This window comes from Artibeus jamaicensis, unplaced genomic scaffold (assembly GCF_021234435.1).
Source record: "Artibeus jamaicensis isolate MK-2021 breed Jamaican fruit bat unplaced genomic scaffold, CSHL_Jam_final contig_1028, whole genome shotgun sequence".
NCBI classification, from domain to species: domain Eukaryota; kingdom Metazoa; phylum Chordata; class Mammalia; order Chiroptera; family Phyllostomidae; genus Artibeus; species Artibeus jamaicensis.
The window spans coordinates 6689226-6714240 of record NW_026521201.1 but is presented as its reverse complement, the minus strand read 5'-3'; the positions used below and the strand labels follow the sequence as shown (position 1 = coordinate 6714240).

Sequence of the window (25015 nt, the reverse complement as noted above, 5' to 3'; positions counted from 1 at the left end):
AAAGTTTCCTTAAACACACCTAAAGTTCTTCCCAAAAGGCCTTCTATAAGAATATTAAGAAAATACTTTTGATAGGCATTATATAAACACCAACACTATGTAGATGTACACAATGCACTGACTAAGCAAACCAAAAAATTCCATTTTAGTGTCTTAACCTCTTTCTCTGAGAGGTCGCCTTGCAATAGGCTGACTTTTTCTTTTAAGTCTTTAAGGTCTTTTTTGTAGTTATCAATTTCCTCTTGCTTGTCTCGCTCATCTTTGTCCCGCTGCTCCTTTAAGCGTTCAATTGTCCGTTCCTGGTGAAAGAGCACATCAATAAATGAGGAAATTCCTTTTATACTTGTACCATATGACTACAATTCATCTTTTAGCTCATAAAATTTCACACTTTCATCCTCCATTCAAAAGACAGTGATAAGTTGTCAATGGTTTAAAGAATTCATCCTTCCTACCTATCTTGCTATAACTAAGATCCAGCTTTGTTATTTTGTTTCCCTCAAGTTTCTTTTCACAAAATCTCAACTAGTATTAGAAATCCCTGAAGTATGTATTCTTTTGGAATAATCCAATTTATTCAACTCCCAAGTAATCAAACAAACACACACACACACACATGCACACTCTAATGACAATAAGTAACAAATATTTGTTAATAGATAATTTACATGTTGTCTACAGGCAATGGAAACAACTCACAATTCAGATACCAAAAGAACAGTGGAGTTGTTGGGGAGATTATGATTTGTTGAGTTTAAAACATAACAAATGTAAAGAAAAGTAAAACCATTAAAGTTTTTTGTCAACAGACACACAGGAAGTTTGAAAGTTATGTAATTTAAGTATATTTCTGGGTATTATTTGTGAATACATTCATTCAGTAACCAAGCCTTGATTCCTTAAACTTCAGTTTGCTCATAAAGTCAAAATACAGCAACAAGGCCAACACCGGAAAAGCAGCAAGTACATTTATTGTATTAATAATTAAAACCTACAAATATATTCAGTACGAATACAACATGGTAAAGGAGAACTAATTGTATATTGTTTACTAATGGTCACTGTCTGATATTCCCACATCCCCTAATTCTAGTTGACCATATAAATAAAAATATTCTTTTTCTTCATAAAAGCATAAATGGGGGACATGTGGATAATTCTAGAAACGTCAGCCACTGCCCTCTAGTGCAGAATCCATCTCACCTAGCAACATATACTTAAATTGGGAATAATTAAATCAATTTTCTTTTATATTGTATGTGTCAGCAATAACACAGGAAGCTCTTTTCCCTTTTTGCCCAAAAAGATTTTTGCTGTCTTCTATATCCAAGTCTCATCACTAGAAAAAGTATTAGATTAATGAAAAAGCAGAAGAAATAAGTCTATGAACAGTCTGGACCACTCACTCACTTTTTCTGCCAGGGCCTCCTCCAAAGTTGTCAAGGCAGTGTCCGTGTTGGTAGTATCAGCCTGCAAGGATTTGACTCGTTCTTTCAAGCTGCTCATCTGCTTTTCCTTATCTCTAAGTTGCTCTTGAAGATTTTCGATCTGAATGTGCATATACAATTAAGGAAGAAAAAAATTAAATAAATACAGCTAAACAGTAAGAAAAACAAATCAGCTATATAAAGGAAAAAGTCTTCTTAATATTAGTATTTAAAATTTTATATAATTTTTAATCTAAACAGCAAGGATTTTCTTTATTTTTTCTTAATCCTCACCTGAGGACATTTTCTCATTGCTTTTAGAGAGAGATGAAGGAAGAGAGAAAAACATCAATGCTAGAGACAATTATCGACTGGTTGCCTCCTGTATGTGCACAGGCTGGGGACTGTTTATCCCTGGACCGAGATCAAACCCAAACCAAGTTATGTGCCTTGACCAGGAATCAAACCTGCAACCTTTTGGTTATGAGATGACGCTCCAACCATCTGAACCACACCGACCAGGGCAACAAGCATTTTTTATGAAATTTCTCATTGTAGTTATTCCTTCCTTCATACACATTTACATGCATTCATTTACTGAAAAAAGTATATTTTGAATTCTCTATTACATGCCAGACATTAACGATACAAAGCAAAATGAATAGGTCCATTTTTATTATGTTATAAAATGGTAAGAGAACCTCACATGTGTAGCTAAATGCAAGCTCTGGGTGGGGCTGTGAGCATCCTAAAGAGTGAAAATTCTATTCTAGACAGATGGATTAGGAATTTTTTAAGCAAAGAAATGACCTAGTCAGTTCTGTATTTCATATAGATATTTCCACTAGCTATAAAGAAATTTAACAGGTCTTGCATAAAGACATGGCAAACAATTAGGAGACTGTATCAATTCTGGTAAGAGAGTTTGGAGATAAAATGAACTGAGAGAGATGGAAAAGAGGGAATGGGTTTGAGGAAAATTGTGGAAATAGCATCTTATAACTAGGAAGACTCAAACACACATAATGAAAAGTACAAAGCAAAGATATAAAGGTGTTGTAGACATTCTTTTTTTAAAAAATATTTTATTTTAGGGAGAGGGGATGGGAGGGTGAGAGGGAAAGAAATGTTGATGTGAGAAAGAAACATCAACCTGTTGCTTCTCCAATACACCCCAACTTAGGATCAAACCTGCAATCTAGACTTCTGCCCTGACCAGGAATTAAACCACTGACTTTTTGGTTTTCGGGAAGACACTCACTCAACCGAGCCATACTGGGTGGGCAAAACATGTTCTTTTTTTTTTTAAGAGAGAGGAAAAAGGGATAAAGAGAAGGAGAAAAACATCAATGTGTGGTTTTTACTTGTGTGCCCACTACTAGGGACCTGGCCCACAACCCAGGCATGTGCTCCGACTGGGAATCGGGCAACCCTTTGGTTCACAGGCCAGCACTCAATTCACTGAGCCACACCAGACAGGGCGAGATATCCTTCTTTTTAAAAAGGTTTTTTTATTTTTTAATTTTTTTATTTTTATTTATTTTATTTTTTATATATTTTATATTTTTTATTTTATTGATTGATTGATTGATTGATTGGCAGAGGGGAAGGGAGGAAGAAAGAGAAGGAGAGAAACATCAATGTGTGGCTGCTTCTCGTGTGCCCCCTACCAGGGACCTGGCCTGCAACCCAGGCATGTGCCCTGACTGGGAATCGAACAGTGACCCTTTGGTTTGCACAACAGCACCCAGTCTACTGAGCCACACAGCCAAGGTGAGATATACTTAGTAAACTAAAGAAAATATAATAAATAAGGCAATTATTTTAGAACATGCAAACTTCATTCATTCAATATATACTTAAGCTCCAGCTATACATCATTTTTCTAGGTATTGAAGATATAAAAATAATCACCACAGACAAAAATCCCCACCCTCAAAGAGCTTACATCTTAACACTGTAGACAGTGAATAATTAGTGAAATGAAGGTAGTATGTGAGATGGCCATAAGTTCCATATAGAAAAATGAAGCAGGTTTACTTCATTTTCAACAAAAATGGAGGATGTAATCATATTCTTCTCAAGCTAATACTAGAACTAGCAGGTTTAAACTATATAGCTTTTGACAAGCAACAAAAATGTTACCTCTTTTGGGAATACTTGCTTGCTCTCATCCCCCTATATTCCATCACACTTACATAGATCCACATCCACAGGCACATTCATCCCCATTCTCTCAGCTATCTATACACTCACATTCATATTTACCTCCCCTCTCACATCTATCTGTGCATTGTAACACAAATTCCTAAGCATAGTCTAATTATCTGTTTTATACATGTCTCCACAAGTAGACTGGATCCTTCCCATTCACCCCAGTTTTTTATTTTCATATCTGGCACACATCACATCTATAATAAATATTGGTTAACTAGTCAGGAAAAGAATAACATACAAACTTAGACTTTTATAACTGTAGTTAGGCGTATACATTAACTCCTGCCAGAAAAGGAACAAGAAAAAAAAAAACCCAGATCCAACCTTCAGATAATTTCTTATGTTAATTTTGTATAAGCTTTTTAAAGGCCTGCTTCATTCTACAGAGGAAGGGAAAAAAAAGTCCCTGCCTAGAGCAAATGGAATTGGAAAAAGAACAACAGATAAGCAAATCAAAAATATTTGGCTAATTTAGAATACAGTGCCATGAATACAGGTGAACCACTAATAAGCCTAAAATGGGTTCCAGTTTGTTCCAATGTTAATAAAAGTCCAAAGCCTATCATTAGAGAAAAGACCATCGTAAATGAAAAGCATTAGTTTTCCTTCAGTTTAATCAGACACAGCTAATGGAATATCAAATGTATCATTACTCAGGTTGAGATCTCACAACTACTAGAGAATTTTGCCACTCAAAAGCCTAGTGCATACTTCATATACATACATAACGCAATGCCCTGGTATTTATGTGTTTAACCAGCTATGCAAATCATTCCAGTTGCTGAGAATTTCTTAGCAAGAAAGAGCAGTACAGACCATTATTTAAAATGAAATTTCATAGAATCAAGTTTTATATACAAGAAAACAGAGATTTGTTTTATGGGCTCACATAATATACAAATAACCCCTAAATGCATAGTAAAAATAATACCCTTCTTTCTCCTCCATTATTAGTATCTAAGAAAGAAAACACTTTGACAGGACTTCTGCCAAGATGGAGGCATAGGTGGAAACACTTTGCATCCTTGCACAACCAAATCTAAAAACAATAGTTTTAACAGCAATAAATGCAACCAAACCACACAGAAAATTGAACAACATGGACCCCCAAAACAATAAACTGGTGAGAGGGGCAAAGCCAGCAGCAGAGCGGGTCAAGCAAATAAGATCCCCCAACCCAGGGGGTGCACAGGCAGCCGAGGGCGTGGATCCCAGGTGCAGGCTAGCGGCTGGCTGTCTGCTGTCGGTCACACAGCATTTGTGCACAGATAAACCAATGAAGAGTGAAGCACTGAGACAGGTTGAGCAGGCCCCAGCTGCGGGCTCTCACATTTGCACTCAGATAAACAGGCGGGGGCGAGTGGTGAGGCAGAACAGGCAAGCAGAGAGGACCACCACTGCTCCCTCTCTGACCCCGCCCCCACCTACAGCATCACAAACCAGGGACCTGGGTGGCCCCGCCCTGGTGAACACCTAAGGCGCCTTTCCTCATACATAACAGGCACAAACAGATCAAAACATGGCTCAAGAACAACTCAGAGCCCCAGAGCCAATAAATCTAAGTGACCAAGAAATAGCCAAACTTTCAGATGCACAGTTCAAAACACTGGTGGATCAGGATGCTCCCAGAACTCGTTGATTTTAGTCACAAATTAGAGGAACATATGAAAGCTAAACTAATTGAAATGAATGGTACTGCCAAGGAAACCAATAGTAATGGAAAGGAAACTGGGTCTCAAATCAAGGGAGCAGACCAGAAGGAAGGAAAAAATGACCAAACAGAAAAGGATGAAGAAACAAGAATTCAAAAAAATGAGAAGAGGCTTAGGAACCTCCAGGACATCTTTAAATGCTCCAACATCCGAATTATAGGGCTACCAGAAGGGGAAGAGGAAGAGCAACAAATGGAAAACTTATTTGAACAAATAATAAAGGAGAACTTCCCCAATCTGACAAAGGAAATAGACTTCCAGGAAGTTCACGAAGCTCAGAGAGTCCCAAAGAAGTTGGACCCAAGGAGGAACACACCAAGGCACATCATAATCACATTAGCCAAGATTAAAATGAAGGAGAGAATCCTAGAAGCAGCAAGAGATAAGGGGACAGTCACCTACAAAGGAGTCCCCATCAGACTGTCAGCTGATTTCTCAAAAGAGACCTTACAGGCAAGAAGGGGCTGGAAAGAAGTATTCCAAGTCATGAAATCCAAAGACCTACAACCAAGATTGCTCTATCCAGCAAAGCTTTCATTTAGAATGAAAGGGCAGATAAAGTGCTACTCAGATAAGGTCAAGTTAATGGAGTTCATCATCACCAGGCCCTTATTATATGAAATGTTAAAGGGATTTATCTAAGAAAAAGAAGATAAAAAAGATGAACAGTGAAAGGACAGCAAACTCACAGTTATTAACAACCATATCTAAAACAAAAGCAAACTAAGAAGACAGCTAGATCAGGAGTGGAACCATAGAAATGGAGATCACATGGAGGGTTAGCAACAGGGGAATGGGGGAGGGGAGAAAGTACAGAGAATAAGTAGCATAGATGGTAGGTAGAGAATAGACAGGAGGGAGGGCAAGAATAGTAGGGGAAATATAGAAGCTAAAGAACTTGTGACACATGGACATAAATGAAAGGGGGGGAATGGTGGGGGAGGGGGTGTGCAGGGTGAAGGGGAAAGAAGGGGGGAATAGGACAAGTGTAATGACATAATCAATAAAATATATTTAAAAAAAAGAAAAATAACAAACGGGAATGTAAAATTGTGTTGTGAAGCCACTTTACAAGTACTTTGGAAGTTACTCATAAAGTTAAACATGAATTAACACCAATTCCATTCCTAGATATATTCCCAAGAGAAACAAAAAGATACATTTATATAAACCTGTGAATAAATATTCATAGAATCATTATTATAATATCTAAAAACTAGCAACAACCCAAATTTCTCTAAACTGATAAATAGATTCAAAATTTGGTATGTTCATTACAATGGAATATTAGCCACGAAAAGGAGTAAAATACTGATACTTCTACAACACGAATGAATCCTGAGAACATTATGACAAAGAAGCCAGACACAAAAAGCACATATTGTATGATTACATTTATCTGCAACATCCAGAACAGGAAACTCCAGAGAGAGAAAAAGTTGTTAGTGGCTGCCAGAGGCTAAGGGGTTGTGATTGTTAATGGGTATAATTTTCTTTTGGGGATCATGAAAATGTTCTGCAATTAGATAGTGCCAATGACTGACAGCCTCATAACTATACAAAAAAAAAATCACTGAATTACACAGTTTAAAATAGTAAATTTTTTGGTGTGTGAAGAATTATATCTCCTAAGAAAAAAATATCCTAATTAATCACTTAGTGCTAGCCTAAAAGTCAAAGTTCCACAATATCAATTAAGTGTGAAACTACTTAAGCTTACAATTTATCCTACTTTATTCTCCAAATAACGTAAACCAATTTAGCCAACTGTGTCTGTTTTTAACAAATTTGGACATTCTTTTACATTCAATGTATCATCTATGCACATATTCAGTCTGGTTATTTTCTAGATGTCAGTCTCTTCCATGTTACGTCAGTAATATGCAAAAGTTTTCAATTGTTCTTCTCACATAAGGTTAATTTCCAAAATAAGTATGAGACATAAATTCACCTTCTGCTGTCAGTCCATCTTTTCCATACACCTTATTCCTCTGTACCCTTTTCCTATAAATTATTTTCATACCATGTGATAATTTCTGAATCAGGTAAAACAACTGTAAACTGTTCAGAATTCCCTGTGGTTTAAGGTGACTTCTGTTGGGAACAATGAATGATACAGAAGTCCTATGAATAATAGATTAAACACTGAACTGAATGTGGAAAGAGAAAAATTCCTTTTTGTTCTAGTAAGACTGCAACATCTCAAGACAACTAGAATAAGAAAAAAGAGTAAGAGCCTTATCACCACATCACACACACACATAAAAAATCTCACCCTCATATTCTCAACTCTTTATCCAACATTTTATTCAATGGAAGCATATATTGTGCAAAAATGACCACAATAATCTCCCACCCGGCGTGCTCTTCTTCAATATGGCACTGACACTTCTCCATTAAGAAGTGGAGTCTATTTCTTTACTTCCCTAAATCAAGGGAAGTCCTGTGACTATTATGACCAACAGAATACAGCAAAAGGAATCCTCTGCCACTTCCAAACTGGTTCTTAGCATAACCCTTAACTGACCAGGCAGCTTCTGCTTCTATCACCTATGACTGTAGAAGTCAGGTGCCACATAAGAAGTGTGACTAGTCTCACCATGCTGTGAGATGCCCAGGGCATGCACGGAAGCTCCAAGGCAAAAGATGCCATGTAGCCATATAACCAGAGGCCAGGAGTACCTGGGCAGAATGTGTGCATGTGAAGAAGCCATCTTAGTAGTGGATTATCCAACCACAGACACCCACAGGTGTCACCACAGGATCAGGAACAAAGCACCCAAGAGAGCCCTTCCTGAATTCCTGACTCACAAATAACTGAGCAAAATAAGATTATACGCCTGAAACTTATATAAGGTTATTAACCAATGTACCCCCCCAAATTAAAAATATTTTAAAATAAATAAATTAAAGGTAATTTATAGCATAGTAAACTGAGATCTTCCCTTTTTCAGGGCATAATTTTTCAGTCATCATAAAACTGTCATTTGTATAAGATCAGCTTCATTTAAAAAGAGTTATCTATTAACAAACTAGAAGTTAACTTCGACTTTGAAAGTTCAACTATCTGTTGGGTTGGCCAAAAAGTCCATTACGTTTTTTCCATATGATGGAGCTTAGTTGTCTTTAACTTCATTAGAAACAATTTTGTTAGACTGTATTGTGACAGCTGTCAGTCTTATCAGCATGCATTTTTAAAAAATCAAAATTGGTGAATTTTTGTATAGCCATTTTAATATTAAAAATGAAAAAAATACTCAACAATTTTGGCATATTATGCTTTATTATTTCAAGAAAGGTAAAAATGGAACTGAAATGCAAAAAAAGATTTGTATAAGTATATGGAGAAGGTGCTGTGACTGATCAAATGTGTCAAAAGTGGTTTGCAAAGTTTCTTAGTACTACTTACATTTTGGCCAAATAATTCTTTGCTGTGGGGCTGTCTTATGTACTGGGAGATGTTTAGCAGCACCCCTGGCCTCTTTCCACTAAAAGTCAAAGGCAGGAGATAGGTGACATATTCAAACTATCCAAATCAAAAAAATTATTGGTGAAATGAAAAATGTATTTTATTTTATGGAATAAAAAAAAGCCCATATGACTTTTTGGCCAACCTCACACCTCCTTAATGTTTACTTGAGAAAAAGAAGGTAAGAAAATTATATGAAGCAAAATAAATCTATATAGAGTATATTCCCCAGTAGAAATATCATCATCCATCAGATTTCACTCATTATGTACTTTTTAAAATAAAATGATATTTTAAGAAATAAGTTACGTACATTCTCCATAGAAATAAAAGGGAAAATTCTAATATCTAAGTACATTAAGTTTCCAAATTTGATTGGGACCCGAGTGGTCTTCTCTTACCTTCTTCAACACTGGGTTGTGACTTAAAAAATAATAGGTTTTAGAAAGCAATTCAATTAATCCTTATGAAAAGAGGAGCAACATTTTAAAAACAAAATATTAATTTTCTCTGAATAAATTAGTAAAATTTTATCTAATGATAAAACATATTCTCCCTTTCATTTTATGATATGAAAGAAAGAAAGAAACTAACACTGCCTTAGCCAAGACTCCATAGAAAACAAATAGAATATGTAAAGAACCTACTCTTTCTGACTTCCTACCTAAAACAAAATAACAGAGGACACTGTAAAAACCAATCTAGGAACCTCCCAGTACTCCCCCTGATAAAGCCCACCTAATTCTATGCATGGACCTCTTTCTGCTACTATTAAATCTAAACTTTAAATACCAAACCCCAGGAAACTGAAGCAAGCAAGGTAAAATAAACAGAAGTTATAGAAGTACTGAAGGAAATAATACAAAAGAGAGTGATGGTAACATCTGCTTCAACAAATTAAACTCCAAGCTACATTATAATTTATAATCAATCAAGAAGCTGTACAATTTTAACACAGATTTTTAATGCAGCTCAGATCTAAATGCTCAATTACATTTTCTAGGTCAATGATTTACTATAAAAATAAGAAATTTACTATTAACACAAAGACTATTTTAAACCTTAGGGTTAGAAGCCTGGGAAGGAGGGAGCCCAATGCTAATCCCCATTATACAGCATGTTTGGCCATCTGCTATTGTCCTGGTTTTTTCTCTGACATAAAAATACATACACTACATAGAAACCTAGGAGAGTATGGGAGGGAAATGGTGCCCAGACAGAACCAAAAGTAGTCCAGGGTATGTGACTCACAATCTAGCCATATTCCCAGCTGCTACTGTTCTCAGAAAATAATGTTTTAAAAAATGCATATATAATATACTGGAAGTAATGCCAAAGCCATATACTATTTCCTGGTATTTCTCATTAAACATTAAAATATTACGCAGCTGCCAAAAAAAAAAAAAGGTTGAAAGCAGAGCTACCATAGCCCTCTTCCTCATATGTCTGAATCAAGAAGCAAAGTAGGTGACGTACTGTGCAGAATTAAGACATCTCTCCAGGAATATCTGAAATTCTGCCACAAAAGTTGTATTTCAATATCCTACTGTAGGTAAATCTCAAGCTATTAATTTTTTAAAATCTTTAGGACAACAGGAAAGAAATGTTGAAATCTATTTATTAGTTTCCTAAACAAATCTAAAGGACAATAAAAATGAGTATATTTGCTGAAATCTTTTATCAATATGTAACACTAGGAAAGATTTTCCCAGTGACCACATGAGAGTTCATAATGAGAAAGAAAAGGTATTCATAGACAGAGCTCTACTAGAAATTTCCAAAAACCTGTATTACAAAATGTTTGAAGAACAAAAGTGAAATTCCAATGCATGTCACTCTGAAAAGGAACCCTACACATTTTCATTCACATTGCTCTCTCGACTTGGGATGTCATACCACCCCTTCCCCATCTGCCTAGCACATTTTTATTCATTTGCAGGATTCAGTTCCTAAGACTTAGACTCTTTTCAGTCAAGGTCAAACCTAAAACTTCTTGCTTTGTGCCTCACAGTATAGCATTTGCATCATAACATCTTTAATTCCCACGTCTCTGAGAATCTGAGAACAGAAACCATATAGTATTTGTCTTTGGATTTAGCACAGTGCCTCGTATACAGCAAGAGGTACTATGTTGAATGCATGAATGAAGACAATTCAGGAAGACTGGGAAGCCCACAAGAACATAATTTTTAATATACAATGATAAATGTACACAGGAAAGGGAAAAAGGATAAAGAGAGAGTAATAGTCCAGTGTCACAAATATATGCATTGCTTAGAAAGCTAGGCAAACATGAGGTGGTGGTGGTCCTGAAACAGCCAAAGATAGGTGAGTATATCAAAGGGCCTCATAATCCTGTCATCACTGTAAGAAAGAATTATATGGAGTGACCATTCCAATTGACTCGATTTTTATTAATGCCGTAACGGAAGCGTATTTTTTTCTTTTTTTTTTTTTTAGAGAGAGAGGGGAAGGGACAGAGAGGGAGGGAGGGAGGGAGGGAAGGAGAAGAGAGGAGAGGGAGGGATGGAGGGATGGAGAGAAGGAGGGAGGGGAAAGAGGATGGGGAGATAGAGAGAGAGACAGAGAGAGAAACATCGATCAGCTGCCTCCCACAGGCACCATGACTGGGGGGTTGAACCTGCTACCTCTCAGATTATGGGATGATGCTCCAACCAAATAAGCCATATTGGTCAGGGCAACTGACATATTTGTAAGGGCCTGGATGAAGAACAGAGAGAATTTCAGATTTATAAAAAGGCTAGACAAACTGGGCTTACAAAAAAAATCTACAGCCAACAAAAAGAGTTTTTAAAATTACTTTGATAAATACATATATATCCATTTGATAGTGACTTTTTATAATACACCACGAAAGTCTTTTCTGGGCCTGTTCAACATTGTATCACTTACATAAAAGTATAAAGAACATGCTCATAAATGGATGGAAGGCATAAAACTGAAGGAGATAGACAGACTATATAATCAAATCAAGATTTAACAAGATCCTCAACAATTAGGGTAACTGGCTTACATAAAATTTAATAAGAATAAACAATATTAGCCCTGGCTGGTGTAGCTCAGTGGATTGAGTGCGGGCCCGTGAAGCAAAGGGTGGCCAGTTCAACTCCCAGTCAGGGCACATACTGGGGTTGCAGGCCGGGTCCCCAGTGGGGGACACATGAGAGGCAACCACACATTGATGTTTCTTTCCCACTCTTTCTCCTTCCCTTCCCCTCTCTCTAAAAATGAATAAATAAAATATTTTTTAAAAAGAATTAACAATATTATTAGCTGGCATATGCAACACTTTACAGGTTCCAACATGCTTTCATACATATTATTTTTTTAAAAACTGAGATGACTACTATATCCTGTCTACAGATGAAGAAACTGAAAATTAGTGAGTTTCAGTGAGTTGACCAATGTAACATTTCAGCTACCACCAAGAACAGAACATTAATAACATCCTAATCATCTCTTTGCAATTAAGTCCAAAATTCCAAATGGACTAAAGTATGGAGAAAAAATGAATTTAGACAAATATTTCCCATTAGAAAAATTAATCGGGACCAATAAAAACAATGAAAGAAGAGGAAATTCTTGCCCTAGAAAAATAAGGTTTGAGGGCTGTCAAATAGCAAATTTCCAATATCTGAAGGCCATCCTGCAGGAGGACTGTGGTTGTTCAGTACGGCCCAGTTCATCTCAATCAGCAAATACTGTAAGTAGCTAAATTCTGGTTCAAGAAAAGAGGGTCAAAACTTTCCAAGTCATTTATGTCTCATAGTTAGACATATTTGACCATAAGCTAAATAAATCCAGAATAAGGATTTATTCTTTATAAGAAGAATAAATAGTTAGACTTCATCAAATCAGACTCTATATCAGTATCAGACATTGTTTTAAAATGTACATATAAACTAGGAAAAAGTGGTTCTAATTTCAGGATTATAAAATTATTTCTAAGAACAATTCTTTTTCAATAAAGATAGATAGGTATGAACAGGGAGGTTTTTTCCTAAGCATTTTCATTATTAATATTTAAGCAAAAGGAAACATATAAAGTATATAATAAACACCCATGCACCAGCCATGCAAATGTAACAAGTTACTCTGTCTCCAGTTACTTTAAATAATATAATAATATTTATTATATTACATACTATTATATATTATATATTACATAATAGTTAATGTCTATATTTATATATGTTGTAAAGTATAATAAATTAAACATATGAACACATTCCCTATCTAAAGAATATGAACATTACCTAAACCACTTTAAAATTTATATATATATATATTCCTCCTTATCTCATCTTTCTGCCTTCCCTACCTCCAAAAGAAATGACTGTTGAATCTCTATCCTACATATTCCCTTGCCTTAAAACAAAAAAATAATATGTAATATTTGACAGATGACACAAAAACATACATTGGACTAAAGATAGCTTATCCAATAAATGATGATGGGAAAATCAAACAGATACATGGAAAAAAATGAAACTGTTCTCATGCCACCTTCTTATGACACACACAAGAATAAACTCAAAATGGGTTAAACACTTAAATGTTAACTCAAAACCATAAAAATCCTAGAAAAACATAGGCAGTAAAATCTTGGATATTTCTTATAGCAGTATTTTTTCTCCTTTATCTCCTCAGGCAGGAGAAACAAAAGAAAAAAATAAACAAGTGGGACTACATTAAACTAAAAAGCGTTTGCACAGCAAAGAAAACATCAATGAAATAAAAACACAACATACTGAATGGGAGAACAAATTTACCGATACAAAGGATAAGGAGTTAATATCTAAAATTTATAGAGAACTCGAATAACTCAACACCAAAACAACAAACAATCCAGCTAAAAAAATAGACAAAGGACCTAATAGACACTTCTCCAAACAGGACATACAGATGGCCAATAGACATATAAAAAGATGCTCAACATCACTAATCATCACAGAAATGCAACTTAAAAGTACAATGAGATATCACCTCACACCTCTCAAAATGGCAATAAATCAATAAACAACGAGTGCTAGCGAGGATGTGGAGAAAGGGGAACCCTGCTGCACTGTTGGTGAGAATGCAGATTGGTGTAGCCACTGTGGAAAGAAAGCAGTATGCAGATAACAAAAAATTAAAAATGAAACCGCCTATGACCCAGCTATTCCATTTCTGTGAATTCATCCAAACAAACCTGAAACACAAATTCAAAAAAAACATATCCATCCCTATGTTCATCACAGCATTATTTACAATCACCAAGATTTGGAAGTGTCTATCAGTAGATGAGTGGATAAAACAGCTAAGGTTCATTTATACAATGGAATACTACTCGGCCCTAAAAAAGGAAAAATTTACTCTTTGTAACAGCATGATCAACCTGGAGAATGTTATGCTAAGTGAAATAAGCCAGTCAGAGAAAGACAAATACTATATGATTTCACTCAAATGTACAATTTAGTTAACAAAACAAACTAATACCCAAAATAGAGACAGACTCATAGAGAACAGGATGAAAGGTTGGGGCTGGGGATTGGGAAGTAGAAGGATTGAGCTAAAAAGAAAAAGAATTCATGGTCATGGACAACAGTGCGGTGATTGTGGCAAGGAGGGAGGTGAGTGTAGGTGGGTATGGGAGGATAAATGGTAAAGGGAAAAAATGAAAATAAAAAAATAATAATGTTTCATTGTGTGACTACACCACAATTTACTTAATTCATTTTTCTGTTAAGAACATTTGCACAGTGTTTCCTCAGTTTTTGTTTACTTTTGTTTTGAATGCAAACAAGGTTACTATGAGCATTACTACACGTGTACCGGAGTTCATCAGTGGTATATGGATCTGGGTATACTTACTTTTAATTTAATAAGGTTAAGTGCTTTCCAAAGTAGTTATATCAATTAAAAAAACCCATAACACTGAGTGAGAAATCCAGCTGCCATATTTAGCAACACTTAATATTGTCAGAGTTTTTACTTTCTGCCAACATAGCATGAAGTGATAGGTATAAAATGATTCTTAATCTGGTCTTATTTTACATTCTCCTGATTACAGTGAAGGTAATCTACTTCTCATGTTTATTTGCCATGTGTAATCCTCTGATTTTATATATTTTATTAATACATACATAGGTTGTAAAAGAATAAAAATATACATCCTCCTGAAGTATGGGGTATGCATAAACAGAATAGAGGGGAATATTATCAAGAAAAGATATGCCAAGAAATTTCAACTATATTTGAAATTGTTTTTCTATTTATTGTATTTTCTTCCATTACCATTTAGTCCCCTTATACCTCCCTTCCCCCAACAATCACACACTGTTGTCCATGCCCATGAGCCCTTTTTCCTTTTTGCTCAATTCCTCCACCCCCTAACTACCTCACCAAAAGCTGTCATCCTGCTCTCTATCTATGAGTCTGTTACTATTTTCCTTGTTAATTCAGTTTGTTCATTAGATTCCACATGAGTGAAATCATACAGTATTTCTCTTTCATTGACCTGGTAAATAATGAAAAATTATCTAATTTCTTGCTTATTGTTTGTTTAAATTTGAGTGTATATTGAGCATCTTTTCATAGGATTTTCTTCATTTTGGAAACTATATAATTCATGTGTTTTTCACATTTTTCTATTAGATGGTTTATTTTTTCCTTATTGATTTATAGTTCTTTCCCTAGTAAGAGATATTGCCTCTCTTTCCTTGTGTTTCACAAATATATTTTCTTCCTTGTCGTTTCCTTTTTAATTTATTTTAGGGAACTTCTTTTAGAATTTATGTGTCAAACTGAGGAGTCCTTTCCTCTGTGTCCTCTCAATTTTAGGTCATGCTCTGACAGTACTTATACATGCAAACATTATGAAATAATTCACGCATTTGCCTCTGTTCTTTTTAAAGTTTCTTTCTCCATTACACCTAAAAATTGTTTTTTAAAATGTATATATTGGTATAATGATTCAGTTTTATATTTTTACATGTGGCCATTATTTACATATCAGTAGAAATTTTAAAAGGTTCAGTTACAAATGTTTGATGAAAAACACTCTTTGGAGAACAATTTGTCATCTTGCCATCTATCAATTTTTTTAGATGCACACAATATCAAATCATGAATAAAATGTATTTATATTATTTGCTGTGCCATTATAACAAATACAAACAAAATAAAATGTATAAACATCTAATTTTATTTAAAAATTATAGGACATTAGTTAATCAAATTATGGTACAACTATGACACTGAAAAGCATGCAGACAATAAAAAACAATGACAATGTCACTAATCATCACGGAAATCCAAATTAAAACTACAATGAATTTTTTTAAAAAAAAAAAACCACAATGAGGTATCACCCCACACCTTTTAGAATGACTATCATCAATAAATCAATAACCAACAAATGCTGGTCAGGATGTGGTGAAACAGTAGTCCTTTTGCACTGCTGGTGGGATGCAGAGTGGTACAGCCACAGTGCAAAGCAAAATGGGTCTGCCCTTTGACCCACCAATCCCACTTCTGCAAGTATATATGAAGGAACCCAAAACACTAATTTGAAAGAATACATGCACCCCTATGTTCACTGCAGCATTATTTATAATCACCAAGATATGGAAGAAGCCCAAGTGCCCATTAGTAGATGAGTGGATAAAACAACTATGGGACATTTACTAAATGGAATACTACTTAACTGTAAAGAAGAAATTTTACCCATTGCAACAGCATATATGGACTTAAAGAACATTATGCCAAGTGAAATAAACCTGTCAGAGAAAGACTTATACCATATGATCTCACTCATATGTGGAATTTAATGAGGAAACTGAACTAACAAGCAAAACAAAGACAGACTGACTTAAAGATGGACAGCAGGCTGACACCTATAAGGGAACAGGAGTTTGGGGTGGAGGGATTCAGCAAAAAACAAGACTCATGGACATGGACAACAGTGTGGTAACTGTGGGAGGGAAGAGGGTATTAGGGGGATAAATGGTAATGGAAAAACAATACAATAAAAACAATGAGATAGGACTACTGGGCAAGATAGAGGCATGGGTAAATACACTTTGCCTCCTCCCACAACCAATAAAAGAAGAACAAATTTAAAAACCAAAAACAACCAGAACTGCCAGAAAACCAAACCTGTATGGAAGTCCGACAACCAAGCAGTTAAGGAAGAAACATTCATCCAGACTGATAGGAGGGGCAGAAACAGGCAACTGGGATGGAGAGGAGGTGTGGCAAGGAACTGGCTGGAGGAACACGCAGGTGAGGAGGTGGCTGGTGGTCCCACATTTGCTTGCAGATAAACCAGGAAGAGTAAGTGGGAAACAAAACAGACCAAGCAACCCAGGGTTCCAGAGTGGGAAAAGAAAGCCTCAAAACCACTGGCTGTAAAATCCTCTGGGAGTTGTGTCAGTGGGAGAAACTCCAGGCCTCACAGGAGAGTTGTAGGAGAGACCCACAGGGTCCAAGAATGTACACAAACCACCCACCCAGGAGTCAGCACCAGAAGAGCCCAGTTTGCTTGTAGGTAGCAAGAGAAGTGACTGAAAGTAGGCCAAGAGCCGAGCAAGTGGCACTGTTCCCTCTCAGATCCCTCCCCCACATACAGTGTCACAACGCAGTGAAATAGGTTGCCCTACCCTGGCAAATACGTAAGGCACTGCCCCTTACAACATAACAGGTGCACCAAGATGAAGAAATATGGCCCAAGTGAAAGAACAGATCAAAACTCCAGAAAAACTACTAAATGATGAAGAGATAACCAACCTATCAGATGCAGAGTTCAAAACACTGGTAATCAGGATGCTCACAGAAATGGCTGAGTATGGTCACAAAATAAAGGAAGAGGTGAAGGCTAAGCAAAGGAAAATATACAGGGAACCAACAGTGAAGGGGGAGGAAACCTAGACTCAAATCAATAATTTGGAGCACAAGGAAAAAATGAACATTCAACCAGAACAGAATGAAGAAATAGAAATTGAAAAATATGAGGACAGGCTTAGGAACCTCCAGGACAACTTTAAACATTCCAACATCCAAATCATAGCAGTGCCAGAAGAAGAAGAGAAACAGCAAGAAATTGGAAACTTATTTGAACAAATAATGAAGGAGAACTTCCCCAAACTGGCAAAGGCAGTAGACTTCCAGGAAATCCAGGAAGCTCAGAGAGTCCCAAAGAATTTGGACCCAAGGAGGAATGCACTGAGGCACCTCAGAATTAAACTGCCAAAGATTAAAGATAAGGAGAGAATCTTAAAAGCAGCAAGAGAAAAGGCAGAGAGTTAACCTACAAAGGAGTTTCCATAAGACTATCAGCTGATTTCTCAAAAGAAATCTTGCAGGCAAGAAAGGGCTGGAAAGAAGTATTCAAAGTCATGAAAGGCAAGGACCTACATCCAAGATGACTCTATCCAGCAAAGCTATAATTTAGAATGGAAGGGCAGATCAAGTGCTTCCCAGATAAGGTCAAGTTAAAGGAGTTCATCATCATCAAGCCCTTATTATATGAAATGTTAAAGAGACTTACCTAAGAAAAGATCAAAACTATGAACAGTAAAATGACAACAAACTCACAACTATCAACAACTGAACCTAAAAATCAAAAACAAATTAAGCAGAGAACTAGAACAAGAACAGAATCACAGAAATGGAGATCACCTGGAGGGTTATCAGTGGGGGAAGGGGAGAAAGGCAAAAAGGTACAGGGAATAAGTAGCATAAATGGTAGACAGGGGGAGGATAAGAATAGTATAGGAAATGTAGAAGCCAAAGAACTTATATGTATGACCCATGGACATGAACTAAGGAGAAGGGGGGAATGCGAGTGGGAGACAGTATGTAGGGTAGAGGAGAATAAAGAAGGGAAATGGGGCAACTGCAGTAGCATAATCAATAAATGTATTTTAAAACATGAAATGTTAAAGGGACTTATTTAAGAGAAAGAAGATCAAAACTAAGAACAATAAAAGGCAATAAATGCATATCTATCAACAACTGAATCTCAATAAACAAACTAAGCAAACAAGAAGAACAGAGACAGAATCATAGATATGGAGAGCATTTTGATGGTTGCCAGATTGGAAGATGTGTGAGGGAGTGGGTGAAGAGGCAAGGGGATTAAGAAGTACAAATAGCCCTGGCTGGTGTGGCTCAGTGGATTCAGCAATGACCTGAAAAACAAAGCGTTGCTGGTTCGACTTCCAGTCAGGGCACACGCCTGGGTTGTGGGCGGGTCATGCCCCCAACAGGGGGCACAAAAGAGACAACCACACATTGATGTTTCCCTCTCTTTCTTTGTCCTTCCCTTCCCCTCTATTTAAAAATAAATTAATTAAAATATTTTTTAAAAGAAGTACTGATATGTAGTTACAGAATAGCCATGGGGATGTGAAGTATGATATAGGAAATAAGAATCACCGAAGAATTTATATGCATGACCCATGGGCATGAACAACAGTGTGCAGATGTCCCTCGGGAGTGTGGTATGCTCAGTGGAGGAGTTAAAGAAGAAAAAATTGGGACAACTATAATAGCATAATCCATAAAATATAATTTAAAAAATAAAAAATTTAAACAAAGGTTAAACATAGAAACATACAATCTTTCAAAACTAAATTAAGAAGAATATGAGAATCTGAACAGAGATTACACCTAGTGAAATTGAAGCAGTAATAAAATAAAACTTTCAACAAACAAAAGCCATGGAACATGGCTTCACAGATAAATTTTAACAAACACTCAAAGGGAACAAACACCTATCCTTCTCAAACTATTTCATAAAATTCAAGAAGAGGGAGGGCTCCCAAGCTCATTTTACAAGGCCAGCATTATACTAATTCCAAAACCAGAGAGACAGTACAAAGAAATAAAAATATAGGCCAATATTCCTGATGAATATAGATGCTAAAATCTTCAACAAAATATTAGCAAACCAAATACAGCAATGCACCAAAAAGATCACATACTATGATCAAGTGGGATTTATTCTAGGAACACAACACTGGTACAGCATTCACAAGTCAATAAATATGATTCATCACATAAACAAAAAAGACTAAAAACCACATGATCATATTAATACATGGAGAAAAAGCATTTGATAAAATCTAGGACCCATTTGTGATAAAATTCCCAGCAAAGTGGGAATAGAGGCACAACACCCACACATAACAAAGGCCGTTTACAAGAAACCCACTGCCAGCATCATACTCAATGGGCAAAAACTATAAGCTTTTCTCTCAAGACCAGGAAGAAGACAGGTATGTCTGTTATCACCTCTCTTGTTCTTCATAGTACTGGAGTCCTAGCCATGGCAATCAGACAATGAGACAATGTTAAAGGCATCCAAAGTGGAAAGGAAAAAGTAAAACTGTCTTTATTTGTAGATGACATGACACTACATAGAGAACCCCAAAGATTATACCAAGAAACTACTAGAACTGATCAATGAATTCAGTAAAGTAGCAGGATACAAAATAAATAATGAAAAATCAGTTACATTTTTATATGCCAATAATGAACTGACAGAAAGGAAAATTAAGAAAACAATTCCTTTCACGATTGCTTCAAAAAGAATAAAATACCTAGGAATAAACCTAACCAAGGATGTAAAGGAGCTGTACTCGGAAAATTATAAGACACCAAAGAGAGAAACTGAAAAAGATACAAATAAATGGAAGCACATACTGTGTTCATGGACAGGAAGAATTAACATCATTAAAATGTTCATACAGGCTGAAGCAATCACAGGCCAAAGCAATCTATTGATTCAACGCAATTCCAATCAACATTCCAATGACATTTTTCACAGAACTAGAAGAAATATTTCAGAAACTAATATAAAGACCAAACTTTTAGAATAGTGAAAACAACTCTCTCCCCCAAAGAAAATTGAGGATTCTTTTTTCTCCTAAAAATAACTGTTGGCACATAGAAAGTCAGTAGCAAAGTTATAGCAACAGTCTACAGCAGGAATAACACAAGGTTTGAAAGCAAGCCAAAACTCAAGTTGTATAACATGTTTCGCAAAGCTAAGTGTTTCAAATTCCCCAGTTAAGAAGCAATATAGCGACAGTTTCTTACAAGCTAAACATATATCCAGCTGCTGTGTTACAAAGGAATGGAAAGCTTATGTCCACACAAAATCCTGCAGGTGAACATGTACAGCAGCTTCATTCATAATAAATAAAAACTGGAAAAAACAAGATGCCTTTCTTCAGTTAATTATATAAACAAACCATGGTACATCCAGACAATGAAATATTTCTGAAATATTATTCAGAGATAAAAAGGGAGCTATCAAGCCACAAAATAAAATGGAAGAATTTTAAATGTACATAGTAAGTAAAAGAAGCAAGTCTTAAAACAGATACACTACTATATAATTCCAACCACATGACATTCTAGTAAAAGCAGAACTATAGAGACAGTAAAAAGATAAGTGAAAGCCAGGAGTAGGGAAACATGAATAGGTAGAGCACAGATTTCAATCCAGTAAAACTGTACTGTAATGGTGGACCCATGTCATTATGCAGGGTGGGGCAAAGGTACCTTTACAATGGATTGTATGAAAAATAATACAATAATTAATAAATAATACTGTAAGAATAAACTCTGTTTCATGAATGCACAACTATTCACTTACTTATGCCCTACTTTGTACATTCAGCAAAACCACAGAATATACAGCATAAAGGCTGAAACATAATGTAAACTATGGGTTTTAAAAATAATGTATCAAGCCCTGGCTGGTGTGCCTCAGTTGACTGAGTGCTACTCTGTGAACTAACTGAAAGGTTGCCAGTTCGATTCCTAGTCAGGGCACATACCTGGGTTGCAGGCCAGGTTCCCACTTGGTGGCATATGAGAGGCAAACCGATCAATATATGTCTCACAGATTAATGTTTCTCCCCCTCTTTTTTCTCCCTCCCTTCCTCTCTCTCTCAAAGTAAATAAATAAGACATTTTTAAAAGTGTATACTTATTTAAAAAAGTAATTATGTATCAATATTGGTTCATTAATTTTAACAAACGTACCACAACAACACAAGATGTTAATAATACATAATAGAGAAAACTGTGGTCAGAAAGGAGAGATTGCCATATTTTGCTGTGAATAATGCACACTTTTTGCCCTAATTTTTTTTTAGGGAAAAACAAGGATGTGCATTATACATGGGTACTACTAAAACATGGGAGCACATTATGCACAGCAAAATATGATATATGAGAACTGTCTGTACTTTGTGTTCCATTTCTCTAAAACTTGAAAACTGTTGTACAAATAAAATCTATTAATTTAATAGCAAAGCAATATGGCAGACCTCAAAGGTACAGGAGAGGGAAGATCCCAGGGGAGTTTGGCTGGGAGTCCTAGTTGAGGTTGGACAGAAACTGGAGGTAAGAAGCAGGATCCCGAAGGGTATAAGCCCAACACCACAGCCACTAGCTTGGCCAGGGAAGGGACTTGTGAACAAGTGCTGCTCTTGGTAAACACACTGATCCGTATTTTGGATCACGTATCCAAGCTCAGGTATTCTTCAAGGCTTGGTAACTGAAATGTTTATCTTTTTGAGATTAAAAAAAAAAAACAGTGGAAAGGAACCAAAATAAACACCTACCTACGTGTTGAGATTAATCTGGGAAACAGTGTGAGCTGTTGACTGAAATGCTTCTCTGAATCAACAGGTACTCTAGTATTAGAAGCACACAGAAGGCAACCTGAAATCCAGATTCATCTTAGAATGGAATGGGGCAATTCTGAATATATCATCAAAAAATAAGAGTCTCAAGCTTTGGAAAGAGCCAAAATGTCAAAAGCAAGAATTTGCAGAGCTTTGTTCACATGGCTGTGACAACCTGATAACTATCAAACAAATTCAGCATGTACCTATCAGCATTCCAGAATACTGACAAATCTCACAATTCATCCGATTTAAGGAAAACCTTCCTGACAGTCTTCTTGATGCTCTTTACCTAGTCAAGTCAGAGCATCTTTTCACTGTCTGTTCATATGATATATATGCCCCCCACCAGTGTGAAATGGAAGGTGACCGCACTCTTTCGGAAAGACAACTATGAAAGAAGTAGCTATGAGTGTGGTAATAAGCAAAACCACCTAGAATTCCCCCATCAAACCAGTCAGTGGAAGGCCTCTATCTGGAGGCCTCCAACAGATCCTGAATGCTCAGAACCCCAGAAGCTTGTGATACGGAACCTCAAGATCTCTCTTGCAGGGGTTCTTTGAATAACCACACTGACCATGGTCTTCCTCAATGCCTTTGTGCCTACCATCATCTTCCTTACCAAGAAGTTCCACACTCCAGCCAATTATCTCATTGCCTACCTGGCCATAACCAACATCTTGAGTTTCATCTTGGTCACATCCATCAGCATCATGTACACCAGCGGTATCCACAACTAGAAATATGGCCAAATACTATGTGACATCTGACTGTGTTCTGACATCTATGTGCTGCATGGCCCTCAAACTGCATCACTGCATCACTGCTCTGAACAATTACTGAGCCATCACCCATGCCGGGTAGTACAATAAACATCAGAAATGTGTCCTCCATGGTCATCATCATCTGGGCCGTCTTCATCTGCATGTCCACCCTGCTGCTCTTCTGCCAAATCTTCCACACTAACCGCTCCACATGTGTTTGTCTTCTCCATCCTGTCCATGTTGCACCTCATCTTCTGCATGGCCTCCTAGAACCACCGTTGTATCACCACAGCCCACTGCACCACAGCTCACACTACTCCCATAACCCCAGGCTCCATAAGAGGCACCACACTCAACCACCTCCCCTTGTTTGCCAACCACATGAAAATCAAGTTTACTAATAGTATCCTGGAGCAAGAGTATATCTGCAGCTCAAGAAAAGAAAGCCATGATGTACATAATTAGAGCTCTTTTGAGAACCATAAACTGTCTCTAAAAATCACTGTTCCTTTTATTTTATGTGAATCTAAAAATATAGGCTACTTCTATTTAATCCCCAAACAATGATCCAAAAACTACATCAGAAATGTTGATTCTGCTCATTTCAGTACAGTAGTTTATATGACGAAATACGTGGACAGCCTATAAAAGCTCTAAAAACTAAAAATGACAGGCACAGAGATAAATATCTAAAGAAAATCAGTAATAACCTACACCAGTTTGGAAAGCAGCAGTGTTATACTTGTTTAATAACTATATGAAGACAAATCAGAGCATGTGAAATGACAAATCAGCGAAGCAGTGTAGTGTAACTAGAAAGAGCAAACATACAGGCCTTCCACTGCCTCCTGCAAAAGATAGAGGCCAAGGAATAACACAACATTTGTATGATATTCTAGTGTCAAAAAGCTTTAACACCAACTTCTGGTGACAATGGCAGAGTACAGCCCTTGCCTGTGTGCCTCAGTTGACTGAGCATCGTCCCACAAAGCAAAGTCATCAATTCAATCCCCAGTCAGGGCACACACCTGGGCTGCTGGCTCAGTCCCCACTCAGGGCACATATGCGAGGTAACCCTTTGACGTTCCTCTCTCACATCTATGTTGCTCTCTTTCTCATTCTCCCTCCCTCCCCTTCTTTCTAAAAATATATAAATAGTTTTTAAAAAGATGGTGGAGTAAACACTGTGCATGCCTTCTCCCACGACAACACCAAAATTACAACTAAATCACAGAACAACCACCTTGAGAACCACCTGAAGACTAGCTGAACAGAACTATTAACTGAGGATATAAAAAAGAAGTCATGTTGAGACTGGTAGAAGGGGCGAAGACACAAAACAAGCTGATCCCACACCCACATGTGGCATTTAAGAATTAGAAAGGATGTCCTGGCTAAGGAGTTACCCCCTGAGGAGTGAGGGGTCCCAGCCCCACAGGGGGTACCCCAGACCTGACTACCAGTATGGGAAGAGTTCCCACAATACCTGCCTATAAAAATTAGTCGAAATTGTGTCTGAGTGAGAAGGAGGGCTGCTATAGACCCAGGCATCCTCTTAAAGGACCAGAAGACAGACTTCTTCACATACATACACACTCACCCTGGGATCAAGGAAAGAAACAGCCACTCAGAAAGTACCAGGAACATATTGGGAGGAACTGAATTGTCTGTGCTACACGGAGAGGGGTGAGGATGGACATAAGTAGGTTTACAGCTATAA

The 25015-nt window shown here is 36.7% G+C and overlaps 1 protein-coding gene across 13 annotated transcripts in view; it reads right to left on the bottom strand.

The window, feature by feature from the left end:
• ERC1 (ELKS/RAB6-interacting/CAST family member 1) overlaps positions 1-25015 on the bottom strand; it is a 616103-nt gene that overhangs the window by 385632 nt on the left and 205456 nt on the right. For all 13 annotated transcript variants that reach the window (XM_053662643.1, XM_053662623.1, XM_053662620.1 and 10 more), the window contains 2 exons: positions 1411-1548; positions 159-299 (listed from right to left, as the gene is read on the bottom strand). In XM_053662643.1, the coding sequence (XP_053518618.1) occupies positions 159-299; positions 1411-1548 (279 nt within the window). The remainder of the gene's footprint in view (positions 1-158; positions 300-1410; positions 1549-25015) is intronic.